Raw genomic sequence first — 21,520 nt, forward strand, 5'->3', positions numbered from 1 at the left:
TTTGCCACTCTGAAATGCTGCACCACAGCTTTCGGTAACTTCTTCACTTGCCCATGTGACGCTTACTTGAACTGGTATTAACAGGCTGGCCTAATTAACAAGGCAGCCTTAGGACGTTGGCACCATCATCACTTGTCAGATGAGGTTATTCATGTGTGCTCAGCGTTGTATACTCTTTGGGGTTGTTCCCTTCACTGTAGGGAGTCATTGTTTTGATTCCACTCATGCGCAGCACGGCCGTGACCTCTAGAAACCTGACAGCGCGTGAAAGTGTTGTGGATTGGCTTTGCTGCAGGTCGCGAGCTTGTTGAATATGTAGTTGCGCTTACCTGATTGTAGTCTTGCTTGGCTCACACTTGTCTCTGTAAAAGCTTGCAGCTTTAACCATAGTCGAGTTTTCAACTATGAACCAACTAGTCTACAAAGAAGTATTACTTATCTAGCATATGTTTATTTTTTTTCATTAAGACGTCGGTTCAGCGGATATGTAGCTTTACATAAGAATAGTAAGTCAATGATTTACCATCAAGAAATATCGGCTCTTTCTTAAGCATTCACACAAAAGAGACTGGCCCTTAGACTACTCCGTGATCCAAGACGAGAGAGTGGTTTCTTTCTCGCCATCTCAATCTTTTCTACAGGTGCTATCTTCACCTTGCCACTTCCTCCTTCATGAAACATGTGAACAGCATCAGCACCAAGCGTTGAGTGCACTATCAGAATTTAGAGATTTCTGGCTAAATGCTGTTAGCTCTGCTTGTGCAGTTGAAAACCCACAAAACTAAATGAAACAAGTTAGTTGCGCATGATAGTCATGCAAGACAAGGCAGGGCAGATTTGCAACTACATGGGAAAGTGGTGTAGGTGACAATTCAATCAATCAATCAATGAAATCTTTATTTCCAACGTTTTGTGACAATTCATTGGTACAAAAGCTAACAGCTTGAAAGTGCCTGAATATCCCTTATGACTGATTGGTTGAGGTGACAATTTGCAACTAATAACCCTCTCACATGGACCAATCTAGAGTTTATTTTCACTTATGGCGTCATGTGAACAGACAGCAGGCATAAATTGTGCGAAAAAAGAAGAACCACTGCGGGTGAAAATGATTCGCTCATTCTTTGCATATTCAGAAGTTGTTTAGGGGCCCTTCAAGTAGAAAACAGACTAGCACTAAACATCGCATGCTAACAATAAGCTGGCCACCTCTGAAATTTAGAATGCTGGCCGACTATCCCAACCAGAATCTGCCTTCACACACCTTGATTCGAATTTCACCTCCTCTCTGTCATGGTTGGTCTGATGTAATAAAGAAAACATGTTTCCTGTGTACAGGGTGCCGTCTGTCTTGATGTCATCCCACAAAATTTGATTATGATTGTTTCGAATTATGTGCAACTTTAATGATTTCTAAAAAATGAACTTGCCATCAGTTATCATGCACTATAATTTTTTCATATAAACTGCTCTCAAGTCAATAACTAAAAAATGAGTTTGATAGTTTTGGGGAATTTGTTGCATTAGTGTCATTTCAGTTGCTGAAAATGAACTATTTCTGCCTAGATGTAGAGTTCATGAGTGAAATTAAGAACAGCCTGACTCTCATAGAATTTTTGAAAAGGTTGTATTGCCTTAAAAAATACACCCTGTATACTTATAAAACTTTAATCTTGATTGAAAAAGCAATGTCACTGGTCTGCTTTACTGAACTTGAAAATCATCATCATCAGCCTGACTACGTCCACTGCAGGACAAAGGCCTCTCCCATGTTCCGCCAGTTAACCCGGTCCTGTGCTTGCTTCTGCCAATTTATACCCGCAAACTTCTTAATCTCATCTGCCCATCTAACCTTCTGTCTCCCCCTAACCCGCTTTCCTTTTCTGGGAATCCACTTAGTTACCCTTAACGACCAGCGGTTATCCTGTCTACACGCTACATGCCCGGCCCATGTCCATTTCTTCTTCTTGATTTCAGCTATGATATCCTTAACCCCCGTTTGTTCCCTAATCCACTCTGCTCTCTTCTTGTCTCTTAAGGTTACACCTACCATTTTTCTTTCCATTGCTCGCTGCGTCGTCCTCAATTTAAGCTGAACCCTCTTTGTAAGTCTCCAGGTTTCTGCTCCGTAGCTAAGTACCGGCCCCGCCGCGGTGGTCTAGTGGCTAAGGTACTCGTCTGCTGACCCGCAGGTCGCGGGTTCGTATCCCGGCTGAATTTCCGATGGAGGCGGAAAAGTTGTAGGCCTGTGTGCTCAGATTTGGGTGCACATTAAAGAACACCAGGTGGTCGAAATTTCCGGAGCCCTCCACTACGGCGTCTCTCATAATCATATGGTGGTTTTGGGATGTTAAACCCCACACATCAATCAATCGTCAGTCGTAGCTAAGTACCGGCAAGATACAGCTGTGATATACCTTCCTCTTGAGGGATAGTGGCAATCTACCTGTCATAATTTGAGAGTGCTTGCCAAATGTGCTCCACCCAATTCTTATTCTTCTAGTTACTTCAATCTCGTGATTCGGCTCCGCGGTTATTACGTGCCCTAAGTACACATAGTCTTCTACAACTTGAAGTGCACTATTACCTATCTTGAAGCACTGCTCTTTTCCAAGGTTGTTGTACATTACTTTCATTTTCTGCAGATTCATTTTAAGACCCACCTTTCTGCTCTTCTTGTCTAACTCCGTAATCATGAGCTGCAATTCGTCCCCTGAGGTACTCAGCAATGCAATGTCATCGGCGAAGCGCAGGTAACTAAGGTACTCTCCATTAACTCTTATCCCTAACTGTTCCCATTCTAGGCTTCTGAAAACCTCCTGTAAGCACACGGTAAATAGCATTGGGGAGATTGTGTCCCCTTGCCTTACACTCTTCTTGATTGGTATTCTGTTGCTTTCTTTATGAAGCGCTATAGTAGCAGTTGATCCCCTGTAAAATCGGATGTATGCACTAAGGGATAAAGAAGGCAAAATAACTACCAATATGGATAGGATAGTTAATATAGCGGAAGAGTTTTACAGAGATCTGTACAGTAGCTGGGACAACTATGACTTTAATACTATCAGAACTAGCAGTAACCCAGATGACACCCCACCAGTAATGATAGAAGAAGTCAGAAAAGCTTTGGAGAGTATGCAAATAGGCAAAGCTGCTGGTAAGGATCAGGTAACATCAGATCTGCTGAAAGATGGAGGACAGATTGTGTTAGAAAAACTAGCCACCCTGTTTACGAGGTGTCTCCTGACGGGAAGAGTACCAGAGTCTTGGAAGAACGCTAACTTTATCTTAATACATAAGAAAGGAGATGACAAAGACTTGAAGAATTACAGGCCGATAAGCTTGCTCTCTGTAGTATACAAGCTATTTACAAAGGTAATTGCTAACAGAGTAAAGAAAACATTAGAATTCAATCAACCAAAGAAACAAGCACGATTTCGAACAGGCTACTCAACAATAGACCATATTCATACTATCAATCAGGTAATAGAGAAATGCTCAAAATATAACCAACCACTATACATAGCCTGCATAGATTACGAGAAGGTGTTTGATTCAGTATAAATATCAGCCGTCATGCAAACACTGCGGAATCGGGGAACTTGAAAATAAACTTGCTTTTTTTCATTGCTTAAGAGGCTTAAGACTTTTAAATATGTTATTACTGTTACTTGGCTGCTAGGTGTAAAGGTCAGTGCTTTGGCAGTGTGTTAGTATTAGTATTGCAGTTTACTTATCAGCTATTCCTATTACAAATATTGTTGGTTGGTTTGGATGGTTTGACGGGTTGAACATCTCAAAGCAACTTGGGTGATGAGGAACTCCATAGTGGAGGTCTCCAAATAATTTCGATCATGTGATGTTCTTGAACATACGCAAACATTGCACAGGCCCTCCAGGCTGAGTACTGTGTGAGTTTGACCTACAGGGGAATGCAACCATTGTGGCCAGGACCAAACCTGCAGCTTTTGGGCCAGCACTAGAGCACTTTGACCGCCGAGCTACTGTGGTGGCCTATTACCGACATATTCGCATCCTCTTGTGCCTCAGCGTATTAGAATAAGGGCATATGTACTTCATCAATTTGCATAAGGTATTCCTAATACTTTCCTTTCTCAGTAAAGGCAGGCAACTCCTTTCTCAGAGGTGAGGCTGTCTCATATCAGTTTTACGGGTTCATGTTATCTGTCAGGGCTAAAGGGTGCTCCTGAGTAGTACTTCAGGCGGGAATGACCCATCTATCGTGGGACAATTGACGGGAGAGTGGCCGCTGATAAGGCCTCTCAGTCGTGTTGCCGAATGCCCACTTCAGAGATTGGAGCGTGCGTGGGCCCCAGTGAAAGACCTCGTGAGGAGGAATACGGTGCTCGCCCGCCTATCCGACTTGAATGAAAAGAGAAACTCACTAATCTCACAAGCTGGAAACGTGGGAAAATCGCGCTACTTTCGGAGATTGTGACCATCACGTGCGATGGGCACAGCCTAGTTTTCGCACGCACGTGTCATCGCGATGCATTTGTTGGCTCTGGCTGGGCTGTGACGCCAACTCACGGCGAACTTTGCCAAGTTTGTAAGCTCTTACTGTGCGTCAGATGTTTTGACGCCTTGTGTGTGAACGTCCAAACCTGCAGAAATATGGCTGTTACCAATTCTATTTACCTGTTTATGATTAATTGGTTTACTTTCTTTCTATATGTATTAGCTGGCTCCATAGCTTTGTTATGATCCTTCTTTTTTTAGCATTACAAAAAGATTCATTAATGAACAGCTTATGACTGTCAATATTCCTGTGTCATTTTAAGTATGTGCTTTAACACCTCGAGACATTTTGAGACACGTTGGACATGTTTGATTGTTTGTGCTTCCTAAGTGAGACTTAAATGTAGAGTGTTGTAGCTTGGATAGCCCTCTTTTCATTTTTAAGATTCTTTGTACAGATTTGCTTGTGCTATCAGTATAGAGATATCTTTTGCATGGCAGTCATTCTTAGATATCTGTAGCTGGTAGTCAAGTAATGTTCAAACTCTGTATGAGGGATTGAGTACTCTCACTGAACTTTGCATTGACTCTGTAAGGCAGCAAGAGTGGAAACATTTATCCATATGTGGCCTTGACAAGGTGCAGATATTATCATAATTGCTCTACTCTCCTCCATTATTAATGCGATAGCGTAAAAAAGCTCATTTCGCAGAAATTCTGGCGTCAGTGTCACTGATTGTGAGCAAAAAATCGCCTTGTCTGTGACCAAAAAATCGAGATGGATGCAAGTAAAATGAATAATAAGAATTTCCCAGTCCGAGTAAAGATCAAACTCTGGAAGTTTGCATTGAAAGCAGGTGTTCTACCGCCCATCTATGCACATGCTGGGAAATAACTTTGGAAATACAGTGAAAATTCCTTCTTGTGCTTGGAAATACTGTGAAATTAACTTTGGAAATACAGTGAAAATAACTTCCTGTGCTTGAAAGTGCTGTGAAATTAACTTTCATGCTTTACAAACACACATGTCCTGAATACATACATGCCTCACAATAGAACAGGTAATATCACAATAATATTGCGTACAACAAGCGTACATTGTCATTGGGTATCCATCGAATCAGCCACGCATATGCTAAACACGTGTTCAAAACCTCAAGGTCGTAATATTACGACTTTGAGGTTTTTATAATGGATACCACGTAGTTGGTGCATAATAACTTCGAAAGCATTTCAGACACATAATCTCTCGTAATTTAAAGCATGCTACATCTTTCATAGAACCCGGCCATATGCAAAAACGTCACTGACATAAGCCACTTTCAACTTTATTGATGACATTGTAGTAGTGAACAACTCAAATTTCTAAGTAACATTTTATAAAATAAAAAGTACACACTAGGTAATTGAAGTATGCACTAGGGATAATATATCAGCATTGCGTTCAAATCTTAAAGGCGAAGCTTAATGGTCGCCCAATTTTCGGTTTGGCTGGCTTTCCAAAAAACCTCATTTCATCATGACTGTAATACGTTTCCCATTCGTGTCACTTTTTTTTTTTTCAAAGCATTATAATGTCGCACTGCAGCATTACCACTCTGTAGCAGAAAACGGTCACTATTAATCGATTCTAAGCAGCATGCTGGATTATTGTAATTGTGCTAGTTCACAATCATTGCCTGTGAAAAGTGTGCATAATTTACACGCTGGTTGTACCATTTGCAAAGGAAGTTGGTCAGGCTAATATTGTACAGAAATTCTCGTTCATATACAGCAAACAATGCAGCGGAGCATTGCGCTTTTCCCATCATTTTCCAACATGACAGGCCCTAGTGTTGAAAACACCCAGAATTTTTGTCAGTGGGTGCAAAAATGAAGAGCCATTTTAAAGACTGATTCAGAACAATTTGATATTCGCTTTGAAATCTTGTATATGTGCTGTTTTAAACAAGGATGATGAAGAAGACGTGGAGAAGATAAACAGAAGTACAGAAGGACAAACACAACTTTCAGAAGGACAAAACACAACTTTCAGCTGTTTTATTTTGTTCGCTGTTCAAGCATATATGGACCACAAGGCAAATGTCAGAGCGATAAAAACACCGCACCTTTGTCTACATGACATCCAACTTTTGTGTTTTTGTCTTGGGATCTATTCATAAAACTAAACGCACAAATTGCAAAATATAGATGTCATGTAGGCAACTTTATATATGTGTGTAAACCAGGGACCGAGCGTGAAAAGTGCGAATGATGTTTCTGCGTTCTATTGAGGCCCATACTCTTTTTTTTTTCCAACCGTAAGTAGCAGTTGCTTTCAGTCACTACAGATAAAACCACTCCTAGAAATTAGAAAATAAGTGTTTGTTTGTACTTTTTCGCATCCATCATGCCGCCTGTGTAGTGCCTACTTGATGCTAGGCAATGTACTTTCATAGCTTTTTATTTTACAGCTTTCACTTTGCCCTTGTACACATTATGTTGCCTGATTAAGATCCACCCACTGAAGTGTTACCTACAATCTCATTTTTGGGAATGCTGTTCAGACACGAGCCTAGAGAAAACTCTGTCATCTTACAATCAAGTCTTAGGCAACATTTTTAACAGATCGTCACTTCCCTGAAAGGCAAGTTCATGCCCTACACATGTGTTGTCAGTCTATGCTCTTAATAAAGACATGCCTATTTGATTTGTGCCATTAAGCAGTGCATTAAAGAAAAGCACCACTTCCTTGGAACGCCAGTTGTGCTCTGCACACGTGCTGTCAGCTGCATGTCATTTCAACTTGCACAGCTGTTTCGAAAACATAAAATGACAGTTTTTTTTTTTTCTGTCTCATCGACATCGCACTTTCCACGAGGTTGGCTGGGTCCCGTGTCACCCCACGTTGAATGCAAAGCTCCTTTGCAGCTGCATATAAAAGTGGGACACGCGTCACGCCTCTTCTCACTGGTGGAGCCATTTTCGTGGGGCCTTCCCCTACCTGGCGGCTTGCCAAATGACTGCTGCTGCTTACCTGCATGCCGACCTAACAACCTGCCACCTCTACTGCCCGGTGCAAGTGGCAGTGTTTCACATGTTGCTCCTTATGATCCTCCTTATATTTCCCAACACAATGAAAAGTAGGAATACTACGCAAATGCCAGAGTTCCTACCTTCTATCCTTCTCTTAATCTGGACGCATGACTCGGGCTCAAATGGACCTGGAAGAAACCGTTGGGTGTCGTCATGCATCGCGTTCATCAGAAAAACAAACGGCCAGGGAGGGCCTTTGAATTGATTGCATTGTCTGGGCACAGGCCAAGTTCAAGGTTGCGACAGACGACGGCAGGTGAGGGTCGGAGGTAAATATGGCACCTCTCCTCCCTGGGGGGAGGGAGGGAGTTTTTACGGCATCAACGTCAACAGAACTTGACTTAGTGCACCTGCAATTACGTCAAGGTCCCTATGGCCCAATCCTGAATGTTTCTGTTACCTGAACCACTCCTGACTTAGTTTGCGACCTTGTTGACTTCTTTGCTTTGTTACTGAGTCCCTGTGCACGGGACACAGGGCACCACGCGATCATTTGTTTTGGGGCAGCAGATTTCAAATGGTTGATAGCTGTAGCCAACCTCGCAAGAGAAATCATTTCGAGGGGACAGCTCGTATCAAGTAGTGCTGAACAAAGTGCTGCATATTTATCATTGATCTTCTCGTTCAGATACAGTGCATATTTCAGACACAGAAAGAGATTGCACAAGAGCTATAGTAATGGCCAAAGAGTGCTAGGTTATAGTAAAGGGTGTGACCAATGCAGGTGTTTAGTGGCTGTATAAAGGCCTACAATTCTGCATAGTAGAGCTGTGTAAGAATGTATGATTACTGAAATCATGATAGTGATGTGAAACATGCATGGTGAGAATAACTGATTAGTGATCATGATTTTAAAATATGGGAGTGTGACTTTAGCACGAATGCCTCGTCAACCACCACTTTTCTACCTCATTGCACACACATAACTTATTGCTTGACACACTTGCGCATGGACGTGAATGTGTGAATGCCTTGTTCTTCATGATATAGTATGTGGGTCATCGGTTATAGTGGCACCAGTTTTATTTGTAAAGCACTCCACTCGTGCTACTCAGAGCCTTCACCCCCTTAATCTTCTCCTGTTCCGTGCATGTTTTAAGGGCTTTAATTAAATTCTGTTCTTGTTCCATCCACGGTCTCAATCTGGAATGGTCTTGGCGGCGCACTTTACATGCACCTTATGTGCATTTCGAGAAAAAGTTTGTCGTGTATCTCATGAGTTCTAATTCTGCAGTGTGCTTTTTGTATATTCATGTTTTTTACCATTAAACACATTTTTATGCAATGTTGATTTGTTATATGCACATTTCCGTGACATGCTTTACTATTTGCCTATCAATTCACATATTTTAGTGATACTTTTGGGCTAATTTGTTCTTTGTTATCTATAATTTGCAAACAACTTTTATACCCACATGTGTAATGTCTCACAAAGGGATGGCAATGTATGTTAATTGATTAATACAATGTCTCACAAAGAGTGATTCATGTATGCTCATTAATTAATTACACCATTGAACCCAAAAGCTGGAAGGTATATGCTTTTCTTAATGTAACTATCGCAGTAGCGACCTCTCTGAAGAGGCCATTCCATGGATTGATTGCTTGGGTAAACTCTAATTGAAAGATGTGTTAATCCATTGAAAATGCCGCCACTGACTTACATTTTAAAGAACGGCCCTTTTCCGACAAACATAGCAGAATGATGCGGAAGATGCTACCAGTGTAGCAATGCTCTTGTTGTTGCTACAGTGGAATAAACCTCTTGGTTTGCTTTCTAACTGGAGTTGGAGAACAGATAGTGGGCCTTATGTGCACACACTCCAATTTCAGCATTGCGCTGCTTGGAAGCATGCCTTATTTGCTTTTCTAATCGCGTAGATATAGAATTACGAGCGCCCTTTCGCGCTTATCTGTTACGAAGTGCCCTGCGATGACTGTTTAAGTTGTCTTAATGGCTCGGGGGGAACACTTCTTAGAAAAAGAGGTGCGCCATTAGGAGCAGCAAATGTAGTTTGCCGTGCCGCACCAAGTGTAGGGGAGAAGGAGACGTTGAATAATAGGGAAGAGAGACAGTGCATGTGTACATTTCAAAGGCATCGATGCAACTCTTTGCTAACTGATGCTAAAGCCACCGATCTAATTTTATTGCCTGTACAAAAAGTACAATGCTGAAGCAGTGTACATAAGGCTGTGGCCTCCACAAAATGGATAATGCTAAGTCATCTACTGATTTTTTTTTACTCTGCAAGAAGTACAATGCTAAAGTTAATCATGTAAATTTCTTACCTCTATGCAAAGTGCAGTACTAAAGCCATCTACATAAGTCTATTGGCTCTACGAAATGTAACAGTGCTTTCATCTCTCGGTTGTTTGAAGGTTGATGATGCTTTCGATTTCGCAAACTATTTTTTCCTGTTTGAAACAACCGTTTTGTGCGCCTCAGTCTTTGATGTGTATGCTTAACATTATATTTTCTGAGCTTGCCAACGGCTCAAGGGCCTTGGATATTGTGCTTTGTGTGGCAAGCGATGCACTACACACATTTACACACATGCCGGCTGACGTGAGTTTCTGGAACACTGAAAACTTTTCATCAGTTTGCAGCTGGGGCGAGGAGTTTTGAGGGTGGCAGATTGAATACAGAAAGTGTGCACATTAATTATTTATGATTCCACAAGCATTTCAGGCCTAAGCGGAACTATCAGGTCGCCAACAGCCCTCGGAAGTTGGAAAATGTGGAAATTAAGTTAGGAAAAGTAAGGCTGTTCAAGTGGCTGTGATGTTTTCAGCCTGACTATTGTACTAACATTGGGAGTGTGAGCCTATCGAAGTACATCATATGAAAAAGTACTATTCTCAATAAATGAAATGGCCCTCAGGTCTATGTAAATAATAATGTTTGTAACAAAAGAAGAAAGGTTCAGTAATCCTATTACTCTGAACTCAAAGCGAAGTAGTGTTACCACTGTCTTATTGATAATCAGTTGGAGAATTTACAACTTGTATGTTGTCAAGCATTTCCTCATGCTTGATATGAAAGGGGTTATAATGTTCACTGGAGTCTCATGGGAGATAGTTCTACGATGTAAGGATTTCTCCAAATTATGCGGGTTTATGGGAGCTATGGTGTATGTGTGGGGGCTGTATTTCCCAAGTGAATGATTTAAACAGGCAAAAACTCTTAAATGATTATGCCCATTCATCCTACAATAATGCCATGCTTTTGGGCAGCCTACGAATTTCTTTGTTCAGTTTTATGCAAAGAGATGTTCAGCCCTAGCATGTTTGCATTCACTCAAAGTAGTTGGGCAGAGTTCTAGTATTTTTACTAATATTCATACTAATCTCTGTCAATGAACACAGCACTAAATGCACATCTAGTCAAAGGCTATGAATGCTTTGTTGGATAGCTGATGCCACATTGTCATTTACAGGTGCCTCAGTTGATCGTATAAATTTTATTAGTAAATGACACTCATCAAAGACCCGCCACCTCTTAATGAAAAATATTAGGGGAAAGCATACAGATATTGCAGGAATGAAGCCAGTAATCAAGTTAAACAGAATTGTGGATTTATGGCAGAAATTTCCTCAGAAAACAACACAAAAGTGACATTTTATGTACTGAGGTACCATAACAGCTTTTAATATATTCATCATGTCACCATGTACTGAAATGTTTATGTCATACGCAGACTTCCCTGCTTCCTATTACACTGTCTGCAGTATATTTTTCTAGAAATACAGCACCTTTTTGTGCTGGCCATTCACCCACTTGCTGCAAAAAGTGATTGTGTATGGCATGCTGTACAAAAAGAAAAAAGGGGAAAAAAAGGCTCTTGCTCTGAAATCGCAAAACAGTGCCAGGCAGATGGCGAAAAGGCCCTGTAAACATCAACAAACGGTGACACCGTGCGGTCTTATTTGCTAGGTCACATTGCCGGACGCATTCCTGTTAACAGTAGCGTCAGCCACTTCTACTCGATCTTGCACAAATTACTGAATGTGCTTTCAAAGCAAAATGTGCCATTGATAGAAAGGGACGCCAGTAGGCAAAGCTAAATCATCCATTAACACCCAATTCGTGCTCATACGTTAACAGATTGAGGCTCTAGGGTGCGTGAAATAAAAAATATAGGCATTTGCCTATGATTCAATCTCTATGTGTGATTTTTCTACGATTCAACCGCCCACCTCAAATTTCCCTGTTTTGCGCATCTACATTACATGCTTACATGCACAAACATGTATAAAGGGTGGCTGAACGCTCCCCATTCACATACGCCAAAAAACATTCTGGCTGTGCCATTGAACTCCAAGAACAAAACAAGTTGCCATTGTCCCTGAATTCAGCTAGCTGTAGGTAGATTGAGAATCTATATCGTATATTCTTAAGTTGTTTTAGTGTAACAAGTTTGAGTTGTCCTTATGCCCAGTAGTGAAGAAAAACTCTGACCAAGAACTCTTTTTTGCTTGCGTTACCTCTAAACGGTATCTCCATCTATAGACGACATTAATCGATACCGTGAATGATTTGCTTGTTCGAGAGACCTGTCTAGTACCCTTTGGACTCAATGGAAAGTGCCACTCTTCAATCGCCCGTTTCTCTATGTATGCTATCGCGGTAGGGTCTGTCCTTTTCTTCTTATCGCTGTGTTTGAGACACCATACGTCCTTCAGCAATTGCGTGCGTGTGCATTGCTGGGCTCTTCAGTTACGTCACGTATCTTTTATGGAGAACAAAAGGGGCCGTTCTTATCTGGGCACTCGGTTCCGGAAAAATGTGCTTAGGTGTCGGAAGAGTCCGTCCTGAGGTTGTCGTCATTGCGTGTCTTGGCTCCCGAGTGCGGCGGTTGTGTGCCGGTTGTCGGCAGGAGGATTGCATGACCGCCGTTGCCATGGAGTGTGAGTGCAGGTGGTTGCGATCCGGTTGTGCGTTTTGATGCATTGCGTTTCCATGAAAGTTTCTAAAGGCGGTTTCTTGCAACTGGACTCATAATCTGGCGACCTCGCCCATTATTATTTTTAATTATTTTTTAAAGGGTGAGTTTGCTTTTGCGCTTGCTGGAATCTTGCAGCAGCATTTTAATTTACTTTCATAAAAAGTGTTCACTTACTATTTTGTCTCCTTTTAAGCACTATTTCAACGGTTTACTTATGGTAATATTTCTTTATTGTGTATTCCTATTTTCCTGTATTGCTCTTTTCAGTGTTTGACTTCATGTTCATGGATTACCTTTGTACTTTGGTCATAGATTGCCTCTTTACTTTCCTTTTTTTTTTTTTGCACATATATTTCTCTCAATGTCTGGGCCCTCTAAGGCCTGTAGTATTCTTAAATAAACAGATAGTGTGTTTTAAAGCATTAATTAAAGAAAGTGGGGCCAGTAAGCTTTCAGATTGCTATGTTTGACACATTTGCTTCTTAACTACATTACCAATTGATGCATTGATTAGGGACACTGTGTGTTAAAGGTGACCAATGAGCTCATAATCAGTTGTGTTGGGAGTCTGTGCAATATTTTTTGTACATAAAAGAAAGTATGTCAAAACAAAAAAAGCCTTTTAAGTTCATGCAGTTTCTTTCGCGCTATGCTCTTGGCTGCATAAAAATGTCAGCCCTATTCTTTTGTCTCACTGGCACCTGTATATGTCGCTTCAGTTCATTGGTTATAAGACTTGTGTATAGGTGAAGTTAGCTGAAGTTCAGCTAGCATTTTGCCTATGATAAGGAAGAGAGAGAGCATGTGCTTGAATTGCATAAATTCTCAAGCATGCACAGTCAGTGATTTTATTGGTTAATGAAGCCATTACTTATTTTTAGTGCTCTAGCATAATGTGCATTTTCGGCAAACAGCTAAATCTGATGGTTTCTTTGCATACAGAATGACGAAAGCTATATTGAATTTGTTTCACTCCTGGCCTGTCTGCCTTAGGCACCGTTTTTGCATGTGTGTATGGTGTGCAAGGAGTTTCTTGACATGTCCCACTTGCCACGACTATGCCAGTTTTTGTGGCTTTGTTGTGCGAAGTGTCCAATAATGAGTTTTTCACAAACTTGGCATAAATGAAAAAAATTCATTCCGATTGCTATTTAGGGCTTATATCCTGATTTGGCTGGTGATTGATTGTGTCCTTCAAAACATTTAATCATTGTTAAAGTTTGTAATTTTGTAGCACGAAAAGTGTGCACACTCTTTACAAACAACACTTTAAAAAAGACTGAAACGCTATCCCCTTTTCCCCTTTAGTGTTGTTATCATGGGATGTTGAAAAAATTTGAGGTTCCCACGTTAATGTTTATCTTGTGGTAGTTAGTTAGTTTGTTTGGGTTTATTGGTGCAAGAGTGACTCAGGCTAAGCTGCACCAAACACAAGGTATCTAAGCATAGCCAGTATTTATCTTTTGAAAATAAAGAGATGACAGGAAGTAAAAGTTATTTTGAAACCTTTAAAAAGTTTGTTGAAAGCTTAAAGATAACATGAAACTGAAATCGGAAATTAAGTACAAAACTGGGGGCATTAAAGTTAGCGACAAGAAACAAAATAATGGGTGTATCGGGCATTGCCATCTGGTAAGCCACAGTATAGATTAGAAAATAAGTATGAGCCAGTAATACCAGGAAGAGCAAGATTATCGCAAGTAATATACTGTGCAGCACTCCTAAATGGCAATAAAATGCAGTAAATGACTTGTATTAAAAGAGAGAATATGGCGGAACAAAAAAAAATTGCTTATATGTTGAAAGCCTCTTTCGGGCTAAACACACACGGAAGCAGGAGATATGTGAAGAAGGGGATGATGTTTTTAGTTCAGTGGAATCTAATGCCACGATATCTTAACAAACACAAGTAATTTTCCCCCTGTTGTAGCAATTCGAGTTGGTCTCAAGTCATAGAACATTTCTATTGAACCTTTGCAAGTTCTGCTAACATATAAACACACGCGTAAACACACAAACCCGAATTTCCTGTTTCTTTAAGCACTTTTTAACCCTTCACGGAAGCTCTTTTCTGACTAGCTTCTAGCATTGTGCTTGTACAATATTCTTTGCAATTTGATCATTGACCACAATCGACTTGCGGCCCCCATTTTCTGCTGTCTTCTATCAGAAAGTGTGACGGGAGGTAAAACGACGTGACCAGCTTGCTAAATTGGTGCAATATGCAAGATTCTGTATTGAGTGTTGAGCATCTCTCGTGCAGATTTGATGGGATCAGTGGCAGATCAGAGAGACTGCCGGAGCAGCACGTCAGGACGGCCAACCACCTACGCCTGAGTAACAAGTCATACGCTCTGCAACGCCCCATGGCAAAACTGGTCCTCTTGCAGCAGCTCGGTATATCAGTGCCTGAAATCTACAGCAGCAAGAACCTAGAGCACACACTAGTCACCTCCTCATCATCCGCCCCGTGCACGCAACCCAAACTCGAACCCTCCCAGTGTAGTGCAGAGACCACCCTGGGTAGTGAGTGCAAAACCCACCTGACACCCGTGTCCCCCATTGTAACAACACTCTTGTTGTCCCCGTGTGTTGCACCAGCATGTCTGTGGACGAAGAGTCCAAGTCTCAGGTGCCTTCTGGTCAGCAGCTGCTAGGCCAGCGGTGTTCGGTGCAGTCTTCATCTTCCTCATCCTCCTCGTCGACGAGCGATGGTCGCTGCCGCCGAGCCACGCCGCCCGACGGTGGCTGGGGCTGGGTGGTCGTGTTTGCATCCTTCATGATCAACCTGATCGCCGACGGCGTCTCTATGTCCTTTGGCATCCTCTTTGTCGACCTCATTGACTACTTCGAGCAGAGCAAGGGCAAGACAGCATGGGTCGGCTCTCTTTACCTGAGCATGCCGCTTCTCACGGGCCCCATTGCGTCGTCGCTGACGGACCGATACGGTTGCCGGCGTGTCTGCATCGTGGGCTCGCTTCTGGCTGCCGGTGGCTTTGTGGCCTCCTACATTGGCACATCTCTCGAGTTTCTTTTCCTCACATTCAGCGTGTCTGGCTTCGGCCTAGCCCTCTGCTACGTGACGTCCATTGTGAGCGTTGCCTACTACTTCGAGAGGCGACGGTCTTTGGCCACGGGACTGGCCGTCTGCGGCACGGGCATTGGGACGTTTGTATTTGCTCCGCTGACCATCCGCCTGCTGGAAACGTTTGCCTGGCAGGGAACGCTGCTCATTCTGGCTGGCTTCTTTCTCAACATGGTCATTTCTGGTGCCCTGATGCGAGACCTTGATCTCTTTGGCGACGACGAGGAGGACGAAAACGTTGAGGACACCCATGAGAAGAGGACCTTGCCATCTGCCGGGGGGAGCGACCAGAGGCTTTGCAGCTCGCTCATTCAGCTTCCGACATACATCACAGACCAGCGTGGTGCGCCCCTGGACGTGCTCTCTGAAAACTACAACAAAGAGAAGGGCCACCTGAACACGCTTCTGGAACAGTACCCCAACATCTGGAACACCATCGACCCCAGTTCGACAATCAAGAGCATGCCGCCCAACTTTGTGCTTCCGGCATCGAAATCCAGCGCTGCCGCCGGCCCCGCGGCAGTGGGGGGCCGTGACGTGCCTAACGGCTGGGGCGAGCGCCGTCTGCAGCAGCGGGCCGACTCGGCGTGCCTGCGCAACATGCGGCTTCAGCGGGGCAGCCTCACATACCGCGGTGCGATGCTCAACATACGCCGCTACCGGCTGCGAGCTTCCAGCTGCCCCGACATATACCGCAACAGCATGTTGACCATCAGCGGAGAGGACAAGGTGAGCATCGCATTCATGTTTTCACGTAGTGTCTCCTTTTTTGGCCCTCAAGGCACACCTGTGGCCACCTTGTCAACCTTGTCTTTTTGTTATTGCTTTGAGCTTACTACTGTTGAAACGGCAACTAGTTCACTCTTATATAATTCTGTAGCAAATTGAAAGGATTTGTGGTATCAAAAGTAATGATTAATTGACCCTCTTATATGTAACTTACATAACGTAGACCACTAACCCACATGGTTGAGTTCCCGCACATTTTTGGCACTGCTATGAATCTGTCTTCCCACTGCCTCAATATTGTCTATGCCTTCTCAGATGCTTCTATGTTTAAGCTTTGTTCTTCTACATTCTTCATTATAGTCAGCGCATAGTTTATATTGCACCCTATTCCGTTGATGCTATCAATGTCATAAACGAGCAACTTAATATTTGCTTTTCATCAAGGCTGGTGACTAGCTGCATTCTTATTGATGCCTTGATGTTATACCAACTGTGGTTTGTAATTCGTGCCACAATTTCCAAGTGCCACGTAGCTTGACGGAAACAATACAGTCTTGTTTGTCATTTTTAGAAGAGGCAAGATTATTTGTATTTTGCCTAGTTGCATAACTAGGCCACCGTAATTAGTCAACTCAAAAGTTATAACTAGAGCAAAGGTATCATTGAGAAGGTTGTAGGCCAGTCTTAAAAGTTCCCAATCTAGCTTTGCATTGGTTTAACATGCTGTAAGAGTTTTTTTTTTTTTTTTTCCAAGCCTGAAAGAGAAGTTGACCAAAACAAAAAGGCTTCGTGTGATTCTTCAAGTGACAATTTTTATGCTTCTTTGGCCCCATTTGTATAGCAAGTTTGATATATAAGTACAATAAAGAGCAATTATAGGGCGGCTTCTTGGTTCTTTTCTTTTTTTTTTTTTCAAGCTGTTTGAGTCACTACACTGAGTGAATTTTGTGGCATTGCTGGCTGATAAGAACTTTTCCTTCAGTTTGGTTCAGTGTTTCTAAATTTCTGCTGGCATTTTCTGCTAGCGCTTTAGACAGTTCCAGTTTTACTACAGATTATGACATTCCCTAAGCTTATCTGCTAATCCTTTTCAGTGGCCCTGTCATTGCAATCAATAGACAGCGACCTGTTGCGGATCACTGATCAGTCTTTCTCACACCTTAATGCACGTTTATTCATCTCTAAGCACAGCTTTGGAGCATTTTGTTTGTTTAAGGCACGTTGTAAAAATAGTTTAGGTGAGAGAACGCCACCACTCTTCGCTTTGCGACAAAGCTTTGCTTCTCGGACCCGTCAGCAGATGGCGCTAGCAACTAATGCCCCGCCGGCGCAGCAGAGCCAGTAGAGCTCGGAGCCACCCTAGCTCAAGCTCGGTAAGTAAGAAGCCAGTTTGGCCTAGCTATGGCACCGAATGTAGCTTTTATGAAGCAGATTGTTTAATAAATTATGTTCTTTGACCTTTCTGCCTTATAATAACGTATGATTGAATTCATTAAGCATGCAGCATTCAGGTTTATGTAGCAAAGGGGAAGTAGCACGTCTGTGGCAATGTCCCAGTTGTCTGGCCGATATTTGCCGGGGTGACGGGAAGTTTCTCTGAAAGCGCCTATTACGGCAGGAAATCTACGCAATATTTACACCTTCGTCACAGTCGTAGGCGGTCAAGAGTACATGCCGAGTTTATTTTCCGCCGCTCACGAGGGCCTTATTATGTTATTAAATTAGCGTTGGCAGTAAACACGCAAGATATCTAGAGTAATCCTCATATATATAAGATATCTAAGTAACCCTCATATAACGCTAGCCACATCGTGGCTAAAAAAGCGGCTAATGATTTGTGATATCCCATTCAACACTTTTGCTTTGTGTAACTTCTCATGTATATACATCTTAGTATTCGTTATGACTTCCTATACTTCATGACATGGACACACACATTTGCGTGGGTGACAATCCTAAATTTCATTTATTTGGATTGGAGCAGCAGTGCATTTATAAATGAAACACTTTACATACAAACACAAAACAAAGGGTACATCACTGTACACCATGATCACAGTACACACAAGCACTATTGTACAGATATTAAACATACACGTTTCTCTTCTCCTAAATCAATTATACTAGTTTTGACCATTTGCGCAAGTCTTGGTTCTTTTTTACATGCTTATTTTTTAGCTGCCAGCACTATTGCCGTATGCGTAGGCACACATAATAGTGCAATAGCTGGCAAGAACTTCTTTGTGAGCAGCACATGGAAATGTGAAGTTGAAACTTTCTATCACTGCATCTGTCGTGTGATCATATACATCTCTCTCACCAGCATGTTCTGCAAAGTGCTCCTCAGCCTTTTTAAACAGAAGAAATAGATGCACATTCGGATGCGTGAGCCCCCCTCTGGTTTTGCAATTTACTAAGTCTGCTTCTGGTAGCTTAAAATGCCTCTCTGCCCAACCAGGGCCTTCTTACATATTGTACAGAAAGTTTGAGTGGCAAGCTTTCGTGACACAAATCCAGTGACATAATATACAATGCAGTCCACAACGGCAGCATCAGAATAATCATGCTGAAGCACTTCATCGCACTCCCACATTTCCTCACTGATAAGGCCATCTAGTTTCTCCTTGAGGTCGTGCATGTTATCAGTGCGCAGGAAAGGTGCAGATTGGAACACCTCTCTGAAGTCATTCAGGTTGAGAAAAACAGATTGGTTTTTCTCAGAAACTACATAGTTGCCAAACTTTGGTGGCTTGAGCAAAGAATACAAGGAAAGCATGCGGTAAAGCTGCAAAAATGTCGGAAATGTTGGATGCTCATTTTGGCCACCTGCTTGTCTTATAATACTAAAAAAGCATTCCAACGGATCCTGGTTCATTTTGGCTGAGAGAACATACTTGAACTCGCACTCTTTCAGAAGAAATGCTGACAGTTCCTGAACAGACTTAAGTGTGACACGCAGGCCTTCAGCAGTAGACTGAGTTAAAAAAAGATCTTTGTGAATGTCACCCCTCACTACTTCCTGCTCTCAGCTATCAAGCCACCTAGATGCTGACTTTAGAACATGGAAGCCTTTGCATTCAAGGGTGAGGCCTTCTGCAGCAAAGCGACGATTGAGGGCATCAAAAAGATCATTCATTAGGAGGGTTAACTCCCCAGTCGATTCCACATTCTCAAGCCGTGGTGTGCCTCTCCATGCATAGAAAGAAATGCCCTTAGCAACTGAGTTGGTAAAAATTTGTGTGGCCGACTTCACTCGCATTTTGAGCATATGTGAGGGATCAACATGCGAGTAAGTCAACCTTAAGCTCTGCTGCGTTTTTCGTGTCGGCAAGAAAAAGTGCAGCATAGCATGACCACTTCACAATTTTCCTATTTACTTTCAATATTTTCTTATCATAAAGACGATTTCTAATACACTTGAACAAGTGAGAGGTACCTATCTGCCACAGCATACGCTTTTCTGGATGGATCTAGGGGATGCTCGAAAACATTTACGACATGTCCTAGAGCACCGCTTACCCCAAACTGCTTCCACCCACATGGCCCTATTGGTAGATGCACCGTCACAGACCACACTGTCAACATAAACTCCTGCTTGCTCTAAATGCACAATGCACTGAAGCAACAGCTGTGCAAAAAGTGTACCCTTAGTTGCACCTTTTGATGCAAATATTGCCACTGGTTGTAAATACCTGTCAGCAAAAGGGGCAAAAGCAAACATTAGACCATGGTCAGCCAGTTCATTGCTTTGTCCACCTTGGTCTCCATAGTCAACAAGACCAGCATATGTCATGTTCTTCGAGTTTACAGTCATCTCTTTCCTGACCTGTATCTCATCTAGAATAAGCATCCCTCTGCGTTTAAAGGGTGTCTTCTTTGCCAATTTAATCTTGAGAGCTTTTAAAAAGTTCTCATCAAAGCCACATTTGAGCCCCACCATGTTTATATATCTTCTAATGGTGGTTGTGCATGGCATCGGCAATATGTTACTGCTTCGTAAAAATGCGTAAGCAGAGGGGCTCCTGATGTTAAGCAAGATGCATAGGAGTAGCCAGTCATCTGCATAGCGCCTGTTATTCTTCGTAGTGCACTTAGCTGCAGATATACGTTCTTGCACAAAAAGAAGCTGCATCGGTTGAATATCAAAAGCTTGGAGTTTCTTTTTGATATCCTCTTCTTGCAGTTTTATTATTTCAGCTTTACCTTCTTCCAGTTCTTTAGTAATTAGCTGGTTACGCTTCAATAGTCGTGCTTGTGCCTTCTTTAATATGGAACTTGCTTGATGCAAGGCGTCAATTTTGTGTTTCTTGGTAAGCGACACAAACAGCCTGATGCACTTCAGTGGTTGCCGTTGTTCCGCTTGAGCAACCTGCCGCTTTGCATGAATTCTGAGAGTATCGAAGAGACTGCTGCATGCACAACATATGCTTCCCTTCGGTAACAACACTTGGCACCGTATACGCCTCCATTTGCTTTGGCAGTCAATGAAAGCAGACTCAGGGGCCACAGAACGAAAGTCCTTTCAACTGTGTTTTTCACCACAGACATCTACTCTGTCAACAGTTTTCAAGATATGTTCAATTTACGATGCCGTTTCAGCAAAATTATTTACACCCATTGCGCTACAATCAATGGGCTTGCCAAATATATGCCCTTGCACAGTCATGTCACATTTCGCATGCACAGTTTTTCTGTTGAAAAACACACATGACCCATCACTTGCGCAAAGCAGAGAGGCATCGTAGAACATTAGGTCACGATACCCTTCCAAGTCAATGTGATGAACACCCCACAAGGGCGTCGGAAGGCACAAAGTTGATGCAGCGCAGAACATTTCACCGAAAGGTGAAATGTCAGGGTCACTTGCAACGACGACATGGCTGTTTTCGTTTACTTTAGCATCTGAATTTGGGGCTGTTGCTGCTTGCTGCTCGACTTGAAAGCCACTGCTGGTCTTGCCTTTGCTCGCAGAGGAAGCTGCACGGCAAGCATGCCGCCTCGACTGTTTTCGATGGCTCCTTATCTTCTTAGACAAGTAACTAGGCACTCCGTCGAAAATAGATGGCACAGCGTCCCTTGAAAGTCTTGCTCTTCTGCTTCCAAGCATCAGAACGTGGCCATTAATTTCTGCAGACCACGCTTTCAAATAAAATGCGGGGCGAAATGTTTTTCGCACACACGGTCTGTCCGTTGAAGCAGACGATCC

The 21,520-nt window shown here is 42.6% G+C and overlaps 1 protein-coding gene across 3 annotated transcripts in view; it reads left to right on the plus strand.

The window, feature by feature from the left end:
- Positions 1-21,520, plus strand: part of LOC119180122 (monocarboxylate transporter 12) — a 57,893-nt gene that overhangs the window by 16,202 nt on the left and 20,171 nt on the right. For 2 of the 3 annotated variants that reach the window (XM_037431264.2, XM_075869477.1), the window contains exon 2: positions 14,764-16,314. In XM_037431264.2, the coding sequence (XP_037287161.2) occupies positions 15,103-16,314 (1,212 nt within the window). In that variant the 5' untranslated portion in view covers positions 14,764-15,102. Of the gene's footprint in view, positions 1-12,389; positions 12,601-14,763; positions 16,315-21,520 lie in introns of those variants that run through there. The other variant, XM_075869479.1, reaches the window with a different exon arrangement.

Source organism: Rhipicephalus microplus, chromosome 7, assembly GCF_043290135.1.
Source record: "Rhipicephalus microplus isolate Deutch F79 chromosome 7, USDA_Rmic, whole genome shotgun sequence".
Classification (NCBI taxonomy): Eukaryota; Metazoa; Arthropoda; class Arachnida; order Ixodida; family Ixodidae; genus Rhipicephalus; species Rhipicephalus microplus.